At 38.2% G+C, this 15,427-nt stretch overlaps 3 protein-coding genes across 4 annotated transcripts; 1 reads left to right on the top strand and 2 right to left on the bottom strand.

Moving 5' to 3' along the window:
• Positions 1-1,658: 1,658 nt before the first annotated feature.
• Positions 1,659-8,444, bottom strand: LOC115661391 (probable 1-acyl-sn-glycerol-3-phosphate acyltransferase 5). The gene is made up of 4 exons (XM_030583678.2): positions 8,328-8,444; positions 5,378-5,988; positions 2,905-3,035; positions 1,659-2,307 (listed from the first exon to the last, which is right to left on the bottom strand). The coding sequence occupies exons 2-4, from the start codon at positions 5,947-5,949 to the stop codon at positions 1,862-1,864; spliced, it is 1,149 nt and encodes a 382-aa protein (XP_030439538.1). The 5' UTR covers positions 5,950-5,988; positions 8,328-8,444; the 3' UTR covers positions 1,659-1,861.
• LOC115661392 (transcription termination factor MTEF1, chloroplastic) lies at positions 6,272-8,444 on the bottom strand. The gene is made up of 2 exons (XM_030583680.2): positions 8,328-8,444; positions 6,272-7,682 (listed from the first exon to the last, which is right to left on the bottom strand). Exon 2 carries the CDS (start codon positions 7,349-7,351, stop codon positions 6,506-6,508), a length of 846 nt encoding a protein of 281 aa, XP_030439540.1. The 5' UTR covers positions 7,352-7,682; positions 8,328-8,444; the 3' UTR covers positions 6,272-6,505.
• Positions 8,445-9,815: 1,371 nt separating this feature from the next.
• Positions 9,816-14,172, top strand: LOC115661393 (cytochrome c biogenesis protein CCS1, chloroplastic). 2 transcript variants are annotated; one of them, XM_030583682.2, is made up of 8 exons: positions 9,817-10,295; positions 10,729-10,948; positions 11,031-11,142; positions 11,483-11,755; positions 11,999-12,264; positions 12,892-13,048; positions 13,122-13,205; positions 13,514-14,172. In XM_030583682.2, the coding sequence occupies exons 1-8, from the start codon at positions 9,908-9,910 to the stop codon at positions 13,667-13,669; spliced, it is 1,656 nt and encodes a 551-aa protein (XP_030439542.2). In that variant the 5' UTR covers positions 9,817-9,907; the 3' UTR covers positions 13,670-14,172. The 2 variants fall into 2 exon arrangements, with proteins under 2 accessions (XP_056160975.1, XP_030439542.2); XM_056305000.1 differs by lacking the exon at positions 13,122-13,205 and having other exon boundaries at positions 9,816-10,295.
• Positions 14,173-15,427: the final 1,255 nt, after the last annotated feature.

The following is a 15,427-nucleotide window of genomic DNA, read 5'->3' as shown; positions in this document are numbered from 1 at the left end:
TTTCGAATCGCTTTAGAAGCAAACTTGTCCCGAAATAGAAAAATGAAATTGCGTTAAAACGGGTTTTCGGTCCAAAACTGATTTTGGGAACAAAAAATCGGACGAACTGAATGGTTTTCATGCAAAGACTTAGTATCATAACTTTTTTTTTCCGATCATTGAAGTATGATAACTTCCAAAAAAAGTTGACAATGAGGGTCATGAGTTTCAATCAATTACTAGAGTGCCAACACTTTTAAAAACGTTTACCCAAGTATCAGAAATTCAATGTGGCATAGCACCTCGGATGTACGTTTATAAAAAGTTATAGCACTCAAGTGATCGATTAAAAAGATGGCACTAAGTGATCAGAAAAAAAGAGTTATGGCACTCAAGTAAGCGATTTTGACAAAAAAAAAAGAAGTAAGCGGTACATAAGTTTAGGCACTCAAATAATCGAAAAAAAAGTTATAGCACTCAAATGAGCGTTGTACTAAAGTTATAACATTTGTAATGTCCTTTTTTCCCGAATTAATGTTGACGTTTGAAGCACAATCTTATCAGCCTAATTCCCTAGAAAATTTCAAACTTTAGGTCTAGTCCTAATTCTGTCCTGAACCTTTTTTTATCTTGGAAAAAACCTTAAACTTTAGGTTTAATCTCAAATCTATCATGAACTTTTTATTTGTCTTAGAAAAAAACTCCAAACTTTAGGTGCAGCTCCAAATCTACCACGAATTTTGTTTTGTCTAAGAAAATCACCAATTTTCAATCTATTATCGAATATACACCCGTGGTCTAGTCCTAACTTGACGTGGCATTTCTACGTCAATAACAAATCCACATCAGCAAGGCGACAAGAAATATTATCTCTAAAATGAAATTGTTTTAGGATATAAAACTTAGGGATGACTAACGGCAACTTTTGGACAGAGGACAAATGGAGGTGGATTTGGGATTAGAGTAAATATTGATGATTTTTCTCTTCGACAAAAAAAGAAGTTGGAGGTAGATTTTGGATCAGACCTAAAACTTGGGGTTTTTTTTAACCAAAACAAAAGTTGTGAGTAGATTTGAGAATGGATCTAAAGTTTGAGATTTTTTTTTTCGGACAAAAAAAGAAGAAGCTTAAGGCAGAATTGATACTAGATCTAAAATTTTGGATTTTTAGGGAATTAGGCCCAATCTTATCACAGTTTATTTTCCTACGTCATGCTAAAAAATATTCACCAAAGCTGGATGAAATGAGACAGACATATGACAGTCAAGGATGGCCATTCTTACAACGGTCGACGTTTTCCCTCCTCAGGACAACCCTCCAGGGATGATATATTACAAGGATACTTTCCTTGTTGATTTTAAGTTAGAGCTAAGATTAAATCGACGAGCCTAAATAAGTGACGCTAACTACGATTATGTAGAGATCATGTCAAAACCTATGGTAAAACTTTGCAGGTATGCCGGCAATTGGAAGTATCGGGTCGGATGGGAAATTGTCAATATTCAAAGTAAAAGCCCTCGTTTTAGTCCTCAGGGAAGTTCCGCTTGTTGATTAAACTAGTCCAGATGACTGATACGAAACTTAACTGTTATATAGAAATTGTCAGGTTCTTTTAGCAGCAAGTAGTAGCTACGACAGACAACACATAAAAGCTGCATAAACCAAATGAAAGACCAGGTACAGAAACCCATCAAAACGAAATAATCCATGAGAAGAAAAAATATCCGGCCAACATTCGTCATCCCTAACAGAGTACTCCTCAAGAAAACTACTGGGTAAATCCAGACAACTTGAGACAGAAGGATTTAGAGTAAGACAGATTTCAACACTGTTGATATCAAATAATGGAGAAAGAAATTATAGATTCTGAATTATTCCTCATCAATGCTTGGCAATGTTGCGAGTAATAACAGCTTTGACAGAGCCAGCAATTGGTCGTGGCCGAATGTTAAAATAGGTTGCAGTTGCCAGATATGCACAAACGGAAGAAACATACACCTTAAACCAAATGGATGAGAAAAATGTGAGATAGGTACATGTGCAGGTCAAGAAGATAACCCCAAAAGCATTCAGAAGGCACTTCACTGTCGAAAGTTCCTTTTCTGTTCCTGGATTAGGAAAATGGCCCTTGGAATGGAAGTCAGAGAGCAACTGGTCCTTGAAGCAGAATGTGTCCATCAGCCAAGAAGTGACTTCATTTTCGGACGTCGGGATGTCATTGAGGCGGATACGTCGCACGTGCACATGAACTTCTGCGGGGTCGACGCCAAAAGCATTGTCCATGAAAGATGGACAACGGTATTTGTAGCCAATGGTCACATCATAAACTGCAATAGAGGAAAGAAGCTTACTCAAGCTGGAAGAAACAGTAGCAAGGAAAACTTCGACGATTCATTTTCACTGAATTTCTAGTAAGAGTGCTATTTTTTTGTCTTTCCCTGGAACAATATTTGCCATACTTGTTTCTTCTCACTTAAGCGCAAGATATAGGGACTGTAATTCATGTATTCTCTTTTTCAGTAGTAGAAGAAATCAAGAAGATTTCATCACCTATATCATTGCGGAAAGGAGAAAACTATAATTCAGTTTTCTTAGATTCCATAGGACGAAAAATATTTTGAGAAACCACAGGACATACCACCTGATTTTTCATGGCAAATCTTGAAACAAGTGCTTATTAAGATATAGCTTCTCAAGTTCCACATGGAAAAACTGATGAATTTGCTTCAACATTAGAAAGTTTGACTTGGAGGTGTCCTGGTAAAAAATGATCAAACAACACTTGCTTACTATTTTTGACTACCGAAATAGAATAGTGCTGTTTTATAAATTTATGTGGAACCTATGAGGTCCATATGGATGCCTCAGTTAGAAATATCAACCCGCCACTCCATCAGTCCAAGCAGATGCAAAAATAAGAGAACCTGAATCCAGAGATGCCCGCAACTCCTGCAAGCATGCATAAAACCCCTTTGTCTTTGGAAGCAGCACATTTTTTAGGATTGGTAGGCCATTTTCAGCAGCATATTTTTGACTTCGGACACACTTCTGCTCACTGCAGTGAACATTTTAGGCTCAATCCACTAGGCATACAAGGATACAGAAAAAACAGAACAAAGTTCTTCTATCTGTGGGCAGAATTTAAAGATCCATTATCCTAATGAACAACAAGACATCTTGTCAAAATTTTTCTGAGATAGCTACGAAGCACAGATGATCGTATTGAGTTAAATATCATTTTATATTAGGTGTCCCTTCTATCAATTGACGTTTTGAATACAACTGAACTTGGAACTGGATTATTGGGATTGTGAATGTAACCTCACTTTTAATCTCTTCAGATAAACGAAATTTTATCACAAGCCAAGAAAAGGGGCAAGTTCAATTAAACAATTCTTGAATAAATTGTTGATACGGTTTACATGATTTAACTAGTAGGTTTAACTGTTAAGTAGGTATATTAGTCACCTCTTAGCAGGCTCGGTGGAAGGATGCAGAGGGTCGGTAACAGCAGATTGGCCACAGAGGAACTTGTGGACCAATATCTAATCATCTCATAGCCTACCAAGTTGTTTTGAGCATAATAAATTTGGGTAACAACATATCAAATCAGAAGAATTGGGACCTCCTCCATAGATGAACCAGAATTCAGAAAACATCTCGAAGTTGCAACAAAAAGATACTCCTCTTTTGATAGGTCAAAACCAAACTAGTATGGGGCACCAAGGGTTGCACACCCCCTTGTTGCTAGGTTACGAGATAAAGCATCTACAATGTCAATCAAAGCATTTACATGCACAAGTTCCCACTATACCAGAAAATGTAACAACTTCAGCCGATCTTCAATAATTACCAAAAGAGGCATCTTCTCTCCTTGGTTCTCTTCTTATGTTCTTTCCAAATCAATAAGAGAACCAGAGTAAGGTATGGAAGAAACCCTTCTTTCTTAATGCTAGACAAATGGGGGCCTTGCAAGCCCATAATTCATGTTCAATAGATCCTACGATCCTATAACTCAAGTTAGCCTGATGAAAGCATAAGAGGTCACCCAAAACAATCTGTCCAAGGATAATGAAGAAGAAGACGTCTCACCGTCTCTGCCTGTGCTTTGCAAAGGAAGCATCTATTAACCCACACTTTGCCTCTTTAATGCAAATTTATTAAGGGGAGAATATGTTCCAAGTTGCTTTTGAAGCAAAAAAAAACCAAAAAAAGGAAACTCCAGTCGGTACTCTCACTTTCCAAATAACTCTCCAAGGGTCTGCCTTCATTAACTTTTTATATTAACAGACTGCAAGAAAATTTTAGAGATAAAGTTCCATCTTTACAACTATCCTAACACAAAGAATCAGCAAAATTGAGAGAAATCTTTTAATTATACAGTAAATCAGAAAACACTAGCACATGTTTTGAGTTCCAAGTCTTGGGTTTGTCTTGAAAAGTCAGCTTCCCAGATGATTCTCCCATCAATGGACAAATACCATTCAAACACAAGGTCCACCTTGTTCCTACCAATACTAAAAGGTCCAGGAAACGATCTTTGGCAGACATATTCCTACACCAAGTGCCAAGCCAAAAGTTTGTCCTTTTCCCATTTCCCCCTTTTGAAGATGTATGAAGAAGAAACTCACTTCACTTGTCTCTAATCCGCCTCCTGAGATTGATACCACAAGTTGCTCTTCTAATTTCTAGAAATCCAATCAATTTCTTCCAAACAAATTTTGCGACCAATTTCTTCCAAGACGATCATTTTCAACACTGAAGATAGTAATTCTTTCTCTTCCTTAAAGTATGAATTCATGAAACTCTCTATGTGTAAGGTTACTCTCGCTCTCCTAATCACCTACTTAGATCTCCCTTTGCAAGCTCATTTCAAAAACAAGCGTATCTGGAAGCCTATTATTTAGAAATTTAAGGAGAGGTCTGGTTTCGGAAAAGATCTTCTCTAAAGCTTGAAGACTGGTCCTTATTAAATGTTCTCTCTCCAATCTCCTATCTATTTCATCTCTTTTCGCGCTCCCCTATTAGGTTGCTAAAAAATTGGAATCCATGCAAACAGGGATCATTATGCACATCCTATGAACATATTAATAGTGCTGCCCAAAGTCCTGATATAGCATTTGCATAAGGGTTACCCATTTTTTAAGCGGTAGAGTAGAACCGATTAAATCTTTCTGGTCAAATACAAGGTCTCAAATTGCTAGTCCCTGAAAAAATCCTCTCTGTGTACTACCAGCCCTCCATCTCATCTGGAAAAATGTCGTAAAGGTACTGGTTTAAATTTCAATGACCTTGGTATGGCCTCTAAAGTAATCCAAAGATAACACGCATAGATGTGGAGATAATAAAGGATAAATGAAGTACTCAGCATTATTAAAAAGTAACAAGAGAAATTACGTGAAATCTGTGCCTTCAGGGAAAAGAGCAAGCCAGAGGGGATCCCTAGGATCTTTAAATGTTAGAAGCATCCGATGCATAGATGATTCATCAATCTCCCACTTTCTCTCCACAGAGATGAACTCCAAAAGCTGAAATGACCAGCCAAATACTGGCAGCTTCATCAAGCTGCTCTTGAGAACATACTTTATGTAATTTATGCATCCCTTCCGCAACGCAAGGTCCCACAAATACATCCAGTCAACCTCTGTTTTATGGTTTGCAATGAGCAATACACGTTCCCTAGGAGGAACAGTCTCTCCACAAAAAATAACTTTCGTCTTGTTTATCTTTTCAAAGAGAAAAGGCCACAAAGCTAACCAGATGCCGAAAAAAAATGACAGTGCTTTTCTGCTATGATGTATGCTGAAAAGTCTCAGTGGGACGGCAGTCAGAAAGCCAAAGTACACTAACATCATAAAAGCAGTTAAGAGTAGCACCAATAAGCACACAACACCTCTAACCAGCTTTGGCAGGGTTAAACAAGCACGCCCTTTTCCATCAGCTGAAGTTGATGGCTCACAGGATGTCATTCTCTTTTGTCTTCCGTCTCAAAAACTTGATCGCATTACCTGCTCAATGTAATTGAGATTGGCCACTGTAGATGCACTCAATGAAATGACAAACAAATATTGGAAGTTTGTCAATGCACATGCCACACAGAGCTGTTGAAGGATAACACTAAATAGGATCAACAATATCTTACAATAAGTAATCATATATAGAATCATTTATGGGCAAGCTAGAAGAGAGATGCTCTGGAGTTACATAGGCACAAGCAACACCGCCATTTACTAAAAGAAATAGTAAAACTGATTTACACTGATTTGATATCACCAGCCTTAGGAAAAAAGATAAAACTCAAAAATCAATTACTTCATTTGCGCTATGGAGGCAAATCATATTGCAGAAATATATGTTCCTTGTCCTTAACGAAAAAGTATCTTACACCTAACAATACATCCCAAAAGATTAAAAGAAAGTAATGACTTCTCTAACTATTTGAGAACAAGTATCCATCACTTATTCCTATAGTAGAATACAAATGACGGAAATTAGGGACACCGGCAACTAACAATTATTTTTAATTCATTTCCACTTTGCATAAAATTTCTCATCACCCCATAGCAACATCCTCTTCAATGGAAGTCTAACATTTCTCCTTTTCAGATGCAAATGCCTAGGAGCTATCCTCTTCTCCAAACTAAATGCAAAATATTGCGGAAATTTCTTCAGTTCTTCCAAGTTCCCCTCCATCTCCTCCACCAAATAATCATACTTGGGCCTCAAGTTGTTATCTATACTGTAACCAAAGATGGATGGCAGTCGTGCACAAATTCTAGATATTTCTTGATGTGTCAGGCCAATGCTCCTCAAAAACTTAACCTTCCCATGAAGCTTCTCCACCCGTGTGTTCAGCAAATGTGCATTTAGAGTACTTGGAAAGTTAAGCCTCTCTATTCCCAATTGCCTGAGATAGTTAAGGGTAGGTTTTAAACAGTAGTCAACATCTGAAAATAGTATTTGAGGGCACTTGTTGATCAAACTACATGATTCTTGAGCAGACGCTGATAAGTCAACAGTGAGGAATTCAAAAACGGGTGCAATATCAGTAGGATCAAGTTCAGAAGCAAAGAGCCCTGGGCAAAGGTAAGCAAGGCGTGGGAAGTCCGACTCCAGAAAGCCCTTGGATTTAAGAAAGTTGACAATGTTGAGGACTCGGTCAATGGTATCTGGTGAAGGTAGTCTTTGATGCCTGGACACATGGTCTATTACGCCAAGGGTCCTTAGATACCGAACGTTTTCAACATGAGATGTACGAAATCTGAGGTAAAGAGGTTGGTATGGAGAGGAAGCTTTAGCATGGACATTAAGAGTTTTGGAACAAGAAGCAGAGGAGGCTAGTGTAGCAGGGACGCACAGCGAGTGAAGCATCCTTCTTGATAAAGTTTTTTCCTTTCAGGAAATATAGCTAACTAGAACCGTTAGGTTCCTTCACTTTGCTTACCAGATGTTAGCAAGAATGCAGCCAACAATCTCTCTGCTCTGAAAACTGGCCTTAAATTTTTACCACATCATAATGACATCTATTTGTCATGGGGTCAACAATTCTGGAAGGGGAAGGGTGAGGATGCTACACTACAGAATGCACCAGAGGCTTGAAGTATTGATGCAATCCCAATAATGGTAAGTCAACCAATAGATGCATTCACGTTCGAAGGTTGAAGAATTCTTTAAGCCCGTCAACACTAGAAACCACGGATAACTGCTCAAGGAGAACAGCACAGAGAATCAAAAACTAGTCCCGTTGTAACTTGTAAGCAAGCACAGCAGCAAATTCAACAGCATCAGAGAAGAAGACAGCAATGTATGCACGAGTAAATGAAGCAACAGCTTTTTTTCCACTGAAGAAACAAGGAAACAAATCAAATCAAACTGAGAAAACAATCAGAAAACTGTTAAAACAGATTGAACTCCCATCCAACCCAAGTTAAACGGATTTAACACTTAATTAATGACAGCAATGCCCGTGTCGAATACTCCAAAGAACTACACTAATTACAAGGAAGGACAACGAATCAAATGAAACAGCTCATCAACTCAGAGGAATCCCCCACAGCTAACAACATATCCAGTCACATTCTCCATCTAAATTCAGCTTTCCTAAACCAGAAGAATCGCGAAAACACAGCTAATGCAAATCAGCAAAACGAAATCAATCAACCCAAATAGCCCTCTGCAAGAACAAGCTTCTAAAACCTCCCAAGCTCCAATTTTTTTCCTCTGGGTTTCCCTTCTCAACCCTTTCTTTTTCCTGAGAACTTTCTGGGCAATCAAATGGACATCCCAGAAGTGTATGAACGAGCGGGCAGAGAGAGAACAGCAATGAGAGAGTAGAGAGAGGGCATACCAGTGAGCTTGAAGGGTTGGCAATGGAGGGTCTGATTCTCCCCTTTCTGTTCTCTTGTGGGTTTTCAGAATTGATGATGAAAACGAGTGAGACGAAGAGAGAGAGAGAGCGTGTGTGCCGTGTTTTTGACGAGAGCGGATGAGGATCCACTGCTTCTGGATCTTGTTTGCGAAAGGGCGCTCCAAAGTCCTCATAATTACAGATTGGCCCCCGCCCATTGCCGGCCAGATTATTTCAGTAGCCAAAAGATTGGAACAGAATAAAATTAAAAAAAAAAGAAGAAGAGAAAATATCGAGCCTAAATATCAAGCCATGTCGTGAGGCCCACATGCGATGCCGATCAACTCATGCACATATTCTTGGCGTACCTAATTTTCGATGAGAATATATATATTTATATATATATTGATTGCAGCAATCTTATCAGAATTCAAAAGTGTAATAAGTTGTACATATGCTTGTCACTTGAGACCTGACTACACAACTTGTGATGTTACCGTTAAGACAGGGTAATTTTAATTGCATTTAAAATTGAATTGAATAATCATATACTGATTCTCTAAACAACTTATTATGGTCTTGGTAAAAAAGGGTAATTTTTAAGGAAACAAGATATAGATGGTCCATAAACTTTTGTTCAATGTGTAATATCATCCATGAACTTTTAATTTATTTAACGTGGTTTCTAAATAAGTAATAGCTTTTATGAATTTTTAATTTGTTTAATTCGGTGATACATATTCAATTTTATTTTGGTTAGAGGTATTTATTCATAGTCTCTGAAATATATGAAAATGTTCAATGTTGTCTTTCCATTATTTTAAGTTAACGAAATTTGATGATTTGGCATCCAATCTGATACGTTTGAACAATGGACAAATAAAAATGTTACATGTGTATTATCCATGTACAATGTTTAACTAATATTAGAATATAATAATCCTTTGAATTTGCTTAATTTGTTCAATTTGGAAAAATGATTATCCATGTTGTTTGCAGACACGAACTGTTTATATTCTAATTTGAGTTGAATATCAAGAATAATTCACATGTAACGTTATTTTTTTGGTCTACCATTCAAACTTATAAGATTGGAAGCTAAATCAGCAATTCCTTGAACTTGAATTAATGGAAAGATAACATTAAATATTTTCATATAGTTTGAGAAATAAATTAAATATTTATCAAAAGTTCAGAAATCACATTGAACAAAGTAAAAGTTTAGGAACAACAATACAGATTGGGCTACAATTTAGGTATCATATTAACTAAATTAAAATTTAGGGACGACATTGTATATTAAGACAAAATTTAGAGACTATTGTGTAATTATCCCTAATTTTAATGAATTAAACTAAGCATTTTTTAATGATCAAGTTTTATCACTGTCTTACCCAAAGAATCACAAATATATATTGCTTTTATCAGAGGAGCAAAATTTCTCGCGAATAAAAAATTCGCAACCTTATCTGAAATGAACAAAAACCCACTAAACCACCAACTGGAAAATGGCAGTTCAAGCTCAGACACTACTTGTGCTCTGAGAAACCTCTCCCTCTTCCTCACAGAATTCTCCATTCATGGAGTCACTCAACACGTTCACCAATCTTCTGAACCAACCTTTACCCAGAAGAGTTCCACTTAAACCCTTCCGAATTCACCACCACCCCAAGACCACCCGGAGAAACCTCTCTTCCCCCATTTCCTGCAAGCTGAAATCCTCTCAAAAAGACACCACCAAAAGCAGCACAAAGCTCATCTCCAAGAAAATCCTGCTCTCTGAGAATATGCCTCCTCCTCTGGCTGAGAAAGGAGATGGTGTTGAAGCGGAGAAATCATCTGAGAATGATAAAAATGGGGTCAGGGGGTTGTGGTTGAAGAGGTTGCCCAGAAGGGTTTTGTCTGTCTTGTCTAACTTGCCTTTGGCAATTGGAGAAATGGCCACTGTGGCTGCACTCATGGCTCTTGGTATGTTCGAATCCTTTTTTTCGCTTTTTTCACGTTGATCTTTTCCTTTTGGTTTGCTGGTTGCTTCTTTAATGTTTGCTTGTAATTAGGATTGAATTTTGTGAAATGGGTTAGCTTAGGCCTGGCTGAGTTGAGATAGAATGCATGTCTGTGTTTTTTTTTTTTTGGGGGGCGGGGGGTGGGGGTTTTGTGGGGTGGGGGGAGGTGGGGCGGAGGTGGGTGGTGGAGGTGTGGTAAACAGAGGCTCATTTTGGTGCAGGAAAGCTTTCGTGTTGTGAATTTTTCAGTTTCAATTGTTTGCTCTGTTGTTTGAAACTGTGAATTGTGAGCTATTTGCCCAATTCTTCACATTCATGCAGATGAAGTGATGAGGAATTACATGGAATTCTGTAGGATTGGTGCAACACTAGCCTGATATATTGTCACTGTATAGGCACTGTCATTGATCAAGGAGAGGCTCCTGATTTTTATTTCCAGAGATACCCCGAAGACAATCCTGCTTTGGGATTCTTTACTTGGAGATGGGTTCTCACACTCGGTTTTGACCACATGTACTCGTCCCCTATTTTTCTCGGGACTTTGGTTCTTCTGGGCGCTTCACTCATGGCCTGCACTTACACAACGCAAATTCCGCTCGTCAAGGTTGCAAGGAGGTTCGATTACTCTCACTACAAATTCTCCTCTTCAGTTAAGTCGCCGCAGCAATATCTTAGCTGCTTAAATTGGTATGTGCAGGTGGAATTTTTTGCAATCCACTGAGGCCATTCGAAAGCAGGACTTTTCGGAGAGGCTGTCTAGAGCATCAGTGCGAGATTTGGGCGTCATTTTGATGGGCTCTGGATATGAGGTCCAACCATTGTACTTTCTCTTCTTCCCTTTGATCAATCAATTCTTGTGTTTATAGTAGCTCAATTAGTTTGCATATTGGTCAAAATGGGTGCTCTAAAACTCCCACATCTATTTATTATGATAGTGCAAAGTTGAATTTATTCTATCTCAATAAGTGAAACACCATGAGTGCTAATTGAAATTAATTGACAAGTCCATTCTTTCACTGGCATTAGGGACGTAAGACCTGTTCAGATGAGTTCATTGACAATAGCCATGAGATGCCTATCTTACGCAATAAGGTTGCCAGTCCATGGATACTATATTTTCTCTAATTATTCTTCTTAAATTTACTCTAGGTTTTTCTTAAAGGACCATCACTATATGCTTTCAAGGGCTTGGCGGGCCGCTTTGCTCCTATTGGTGTGCACTTGGCGATGCTGCTGATAATGGCAGGCGGAACCCTTAGTGCTACAGGAAGCTTCAAAGGTTCAGTTACTGTCCCTCAGGGGCTAAATTTCATTGTTGGAGATGTATTGGGACCTACTGGTTTTCTCTCTAATCCCTCTGAAGCGTTTAACACTGAAGTTCATGTCAACAGATTCTACATGGACTTCTATGATAGTGGAGAGGTATGCCGTTTTTGTACATGTCAAAGATAGAATAGAAAGATAAACAAAGACAAGCTTTTATGTTTAGCTCATGGTTATTCTGCATTCTCATGTTGTTGTGATGACAAATAATTGAACCTTCATGGAACTGAAAATTTTACGAGTCCTTGCTAGCAAGAGGTTCCAGTAGGTCCGTTGTGGGAACTCTTCCATTTATTTTTTTATTTTTCTTGCTTGACCATCTTAAAATATTCATTGATGCAGGTATCACAGTTTCACACTGATTTGTCGTTGTTCGACCTTGGTGGAAAGGAGGTTATGAGAAAAACAATTAGTGTAAATGACCCTTTGAGATATGGTGGATTCACAATATACCAGACAGATTGGAGTTTTGCTGCTCTACAAGTGCTTAAGGACGGTGAAGGGCCCTTCAATTTGCCCATGGCACCTCTGAAGATCAACGGAGACAAGAAGCTGTTCGGGACATTCTTGCCGGTCGGTGACACGGATGCCTCTAGCTTGAAAGGAATGTACGTGTCTCTCTGCATGTGTAGTAGACACTCTGACTTCTGCATATATTAATTTGTGGGACCACGGATTAAGATTTATTCCTTTAATTATGAGGAACATGTAAAGGCAGATGTTTTTTGAGGTTATTTCTGAATCTGAAAACCGGACCAGAGTAGTTCTTTTTTGCTCCAGTCTTCACTTTGAAGTTCCTTGTTAGTTAGGCAATTTTGGGATATATATTAGTGTTGCTTGAAGATCTGAGAATCTTTAACTCTCAGTTATGGACACCTATTTCTAGGTTGATGGAAGAAGAGCAGGACAAAAATATGGCATAATTTGCTATAAAAAAAAATCTACATTAGCTTTTTAGGGGCAGAATTTGACCTTTGGGCAGTTTGCTATGGAGTGTTTTTTGTTTATACATATGTGAAATTACAAGCAAACCACTATTGTGATTAGAAAGAAAATCAGTTGCATGTATTGATATGTGAATTACATCTACCTGTTCGACCAAAAAAATTTACATCTACCTGAGGATTAGTAATATCTTGTGCTATATTATTAACTTCCAACATAGGTCTAATCGTTTCATTTTATTTTCTGATGGATATAATCTAACTTCTTTTTCATTTATAATGTATGGTCAGATCAATGCTTGCTCGTGATCTGCAATCAATTATCCTTTATGATCAAGATGGTAAATTCGCTGGAGTACGGCGGCCTAACTCTATGCTTCCAATTGACATCGGGGGCACGAAAGTTGTTATTGTTGATGCCATAGGCAGTACTGGTCTTAACTTGAAGGTAATGGCCTTGCAGCTATCTTAAAGTAAATTTTTCTCGATGCTTCTCAGAGCTAAACCTACTTATATCTCAGACCGACCCTGGGGTGCCAATTGTATATGCTGGGTTTGGTGCTCTTATGCTCACGACGTGCATCAGTTATTTATCTCATACCCAGGTAAACATTCTGTTCTTGAAATGAGCCGACTACATCCTTATTAAGGAGGAAACTGCATGCTTTCGCCTGACAGATCAAGGCTGTAAATGTTTATTTCATGGTCACAAGAAGATTCGTCATCAGGTGTGGCATGACATGGCATAAGTTACTAGACATTGAGCAGAGTTAATGTGATTGAGCATAACACACACGGTTACTCCAAATGAGCATCAGTTCTTTTTCTAACCAACAAATTAGCATCACAATTTATGTAAATATCCCTTTGTTCATGTACTCATCGATCTGCACTCTTCCATAAATTTTTGAAGGTTTGGGCCTTGCAAGATGGAACAGCAGTGGTTGTCGGAGGAAAGACAAACCGGGCAAAAGCCGAATTTCCCGAGGAAATGAATCGATTGCTTGATCATGTCCCGGAAATAGTTGGGCAATCTGCTTCTGAGCATTCTGAAGACCATGGTGGGTAGATACTGACCCACCACTTGAAAGGATAAAAAATTCAACCATATGCTAGGGTGAAGCTCCAGCTCATTGAACCTGAGAGACCGTTCTCCAACTGCATATGTTTGTTTGTAAAAACAGAATACGCAGTCCTCATGAATTCAAGTTCGTCGGGTCACTCGCACATCTCAGGTATCGTTGATGCGCTTTATCCCGATATAGAGGTTGCGCCAAAGTGGAAAGTTTTCTGGTTTTGTGTCCTGATGTTCAGAGAGAGAATAGCATGGATCGAGATTTTGAAGACCAACTTCGTCACACTTGCTACAACTGAATTGTACTTATTGTAACAGTAAACAATCATACATATATAAACATTCATTCTTGCTCTTCATATGTTTAGTTTCTCTATATCTCTGGTTTGAGGAACTAATGATAAAGTCCCATTTTTCGAAGGCATAATTTCTTTTCCAGGTAAAAAGAAATTCATGTAAGATTTTCTGACTGATCATAATAGATGTTTTTAGTTTAATGTACTTTTTTAATTTTCTAATGCTTCTCGTAATTGATTTAAGACTAAAGCATGGAAATTAATTATATTACGAGACAAATTTAGGTGTTCAAGGAGTTTTAAGAGATTTAAACATAAGATCTCCTGCTCCCGTGCCATGAGTAATTATTGCAAGATCACTGATAACTAATCTAAAATATCACCCTTAGACGAAGAAAGATTTCAAAGCAATAAAAAAGAAACAAAAATTTTCGGTATTAACTCAGATTATGCTGGTCACAATTCGAAGTGAAAGGTAGAATTATAATTTCCATTCACGAAAATGAAACATGTAAATTACTCAGATTAAAAATCTTAGGATATCACAAATTCAGTAAATATAATTTCTATTCACGAAAATGAAACACATAAATCACTCCAATTAAGAAATTTAGATATCACAAACTCAGTGTCGAGCTTGAACTAACATGAAAATCCGAGGTTGAAGTACTCAAGTTCTTGGTATAGAACCATGGAAGTGCGGAGAATTTCGGGTTTCGGGTTATAAGCAAGAACATGTCGTGACCGCTTTGGCTGTGGTGATCAGACTTACTGTCTTGTGGTCCGTCGAATCTGGTGAATTTGATAGAGCATGAGAAGCACTTCGGACTAATCTCGCTCAAAGGATTATGTTGACACCTAAATTTTCAGCCAAAGATCTCTCGTGCATTTTGTGAAAATAAGGGATCAAGCCCGGTGATAATGATAGAATTTGACTCTGAACAACAAATCAATGTTGCATGGTCTTGCATTCTCATTCTTTATTCCTCTGCATTTAGAAATTAGAGACGTTTTAGGAATTGAATGTCCACGGTGAATTTAAACCTAGGCCATCTTATGAATTTGTTGACACCCAAAATTACCCCTGGTGAGAGTGGTCGTTTACAAGTTACAAAAGATATAAAGTACGGCCCACATAGCGAAAATCCAAAAAAGGCCGCACGTTAGGCCCAGAGGCATTAAGAAGACCTAAGGTAATTATCGACAGGACACGTCATAGAGATGTCGACAAGTTCAAAATCACGAGCCTTGCACGTGACGTCGACGAATCCAAAATCACGAGCCTTGCACGTGACGTCGACCAATCCAAAATCACGAGCTTTGCACGTGACGTCGACGAATCCAAGACCACGAGCTTTACACGTGATGTCGACGAATCTAAGATCACGAGCTTTGCACGTGACGTCGACGAAAGAGTTTTGCACGAAATCATGGTAATACATGGTGGAAAATTCAT

Source organism: Syzygium oleosum, unplaced genomic scaffold, assembly GCF_021117445.2.
Source record: "Syzygium oleosum isolate NSW1041296 unplaced genomic scaffold, Sole_v2.1 Sole_v2.34, whole genome shotgun sequence".
NCBI lineage: Eukaryota > Viridiplantae > Streptophyta > Magnoliopsida > Myrtales > Myrtaceae > Syzygium > Syzygium oleosum.
The sequence above is the reverse complement of the archived record's forward strand: the minus strand, read 5'-3'. Positions and strand labels throughout refer to the sequence as shown.

What these genes read in the sequence shown, in the direction of transcription:
- LOC115661391 (XM_030583678.2), bottom strand. Translation starts at nt 5,949, where the DNA reads ATGACATCCTGTGAGCCATCAACTTCAGCTGATGGAAAAGGGCGTGCT. An exon ending in CCTGAAGGCACAGATTTCAC is followed by an intron (nt 3,036 to 5,377) that starts GTAATTTCTCTT and finishes TGTTCACTGCAG; the next exon opens with TGAGCAGAAGTGTGTCCGAA. An exon ending in GCGGGCATCTCTGGATTCAG is followed by an intron (nt 2,308 to 2,904) that starts GTTCTCTTATTT and finishes CCTCTATTGCAG; the next exon opens with TTTATGATGTGACCATTGGC.
- LOC115661392 (XM_030583680.2), bottom strand. Translation starts at nt 7,351, where the DNA reads ATGCTTCACTCGCTGTGCGTCCCTGCTACACTAGCCTCCTCTGCTTCT.
- LOC115661393 (XM_030583682.2), top strand. Translation starts at nt 9,908, where the DNA reads ATGGAGTCACTCAACACGTTCACCAATCTTCTGAACCAACCTTTACCC. An exon ending in CTCGTCAAGGTTGCAAGGAG is followed by an intron (nt 10,949 to 11,030) that starts GTTCGATTACTC and finishes TGGTATGTGCAG; the next exon opens with GTGGAATTTTTTGCAATCCA. An exon ending in TGATGGGCTCTGGATATGAG is followed by an intron (nt 11,143 to 11,482) that starts GTCCAACCATTG and finishes AATTTACTCTAG; the next exon opens with GTTTTTCTTAAAGGACCATC.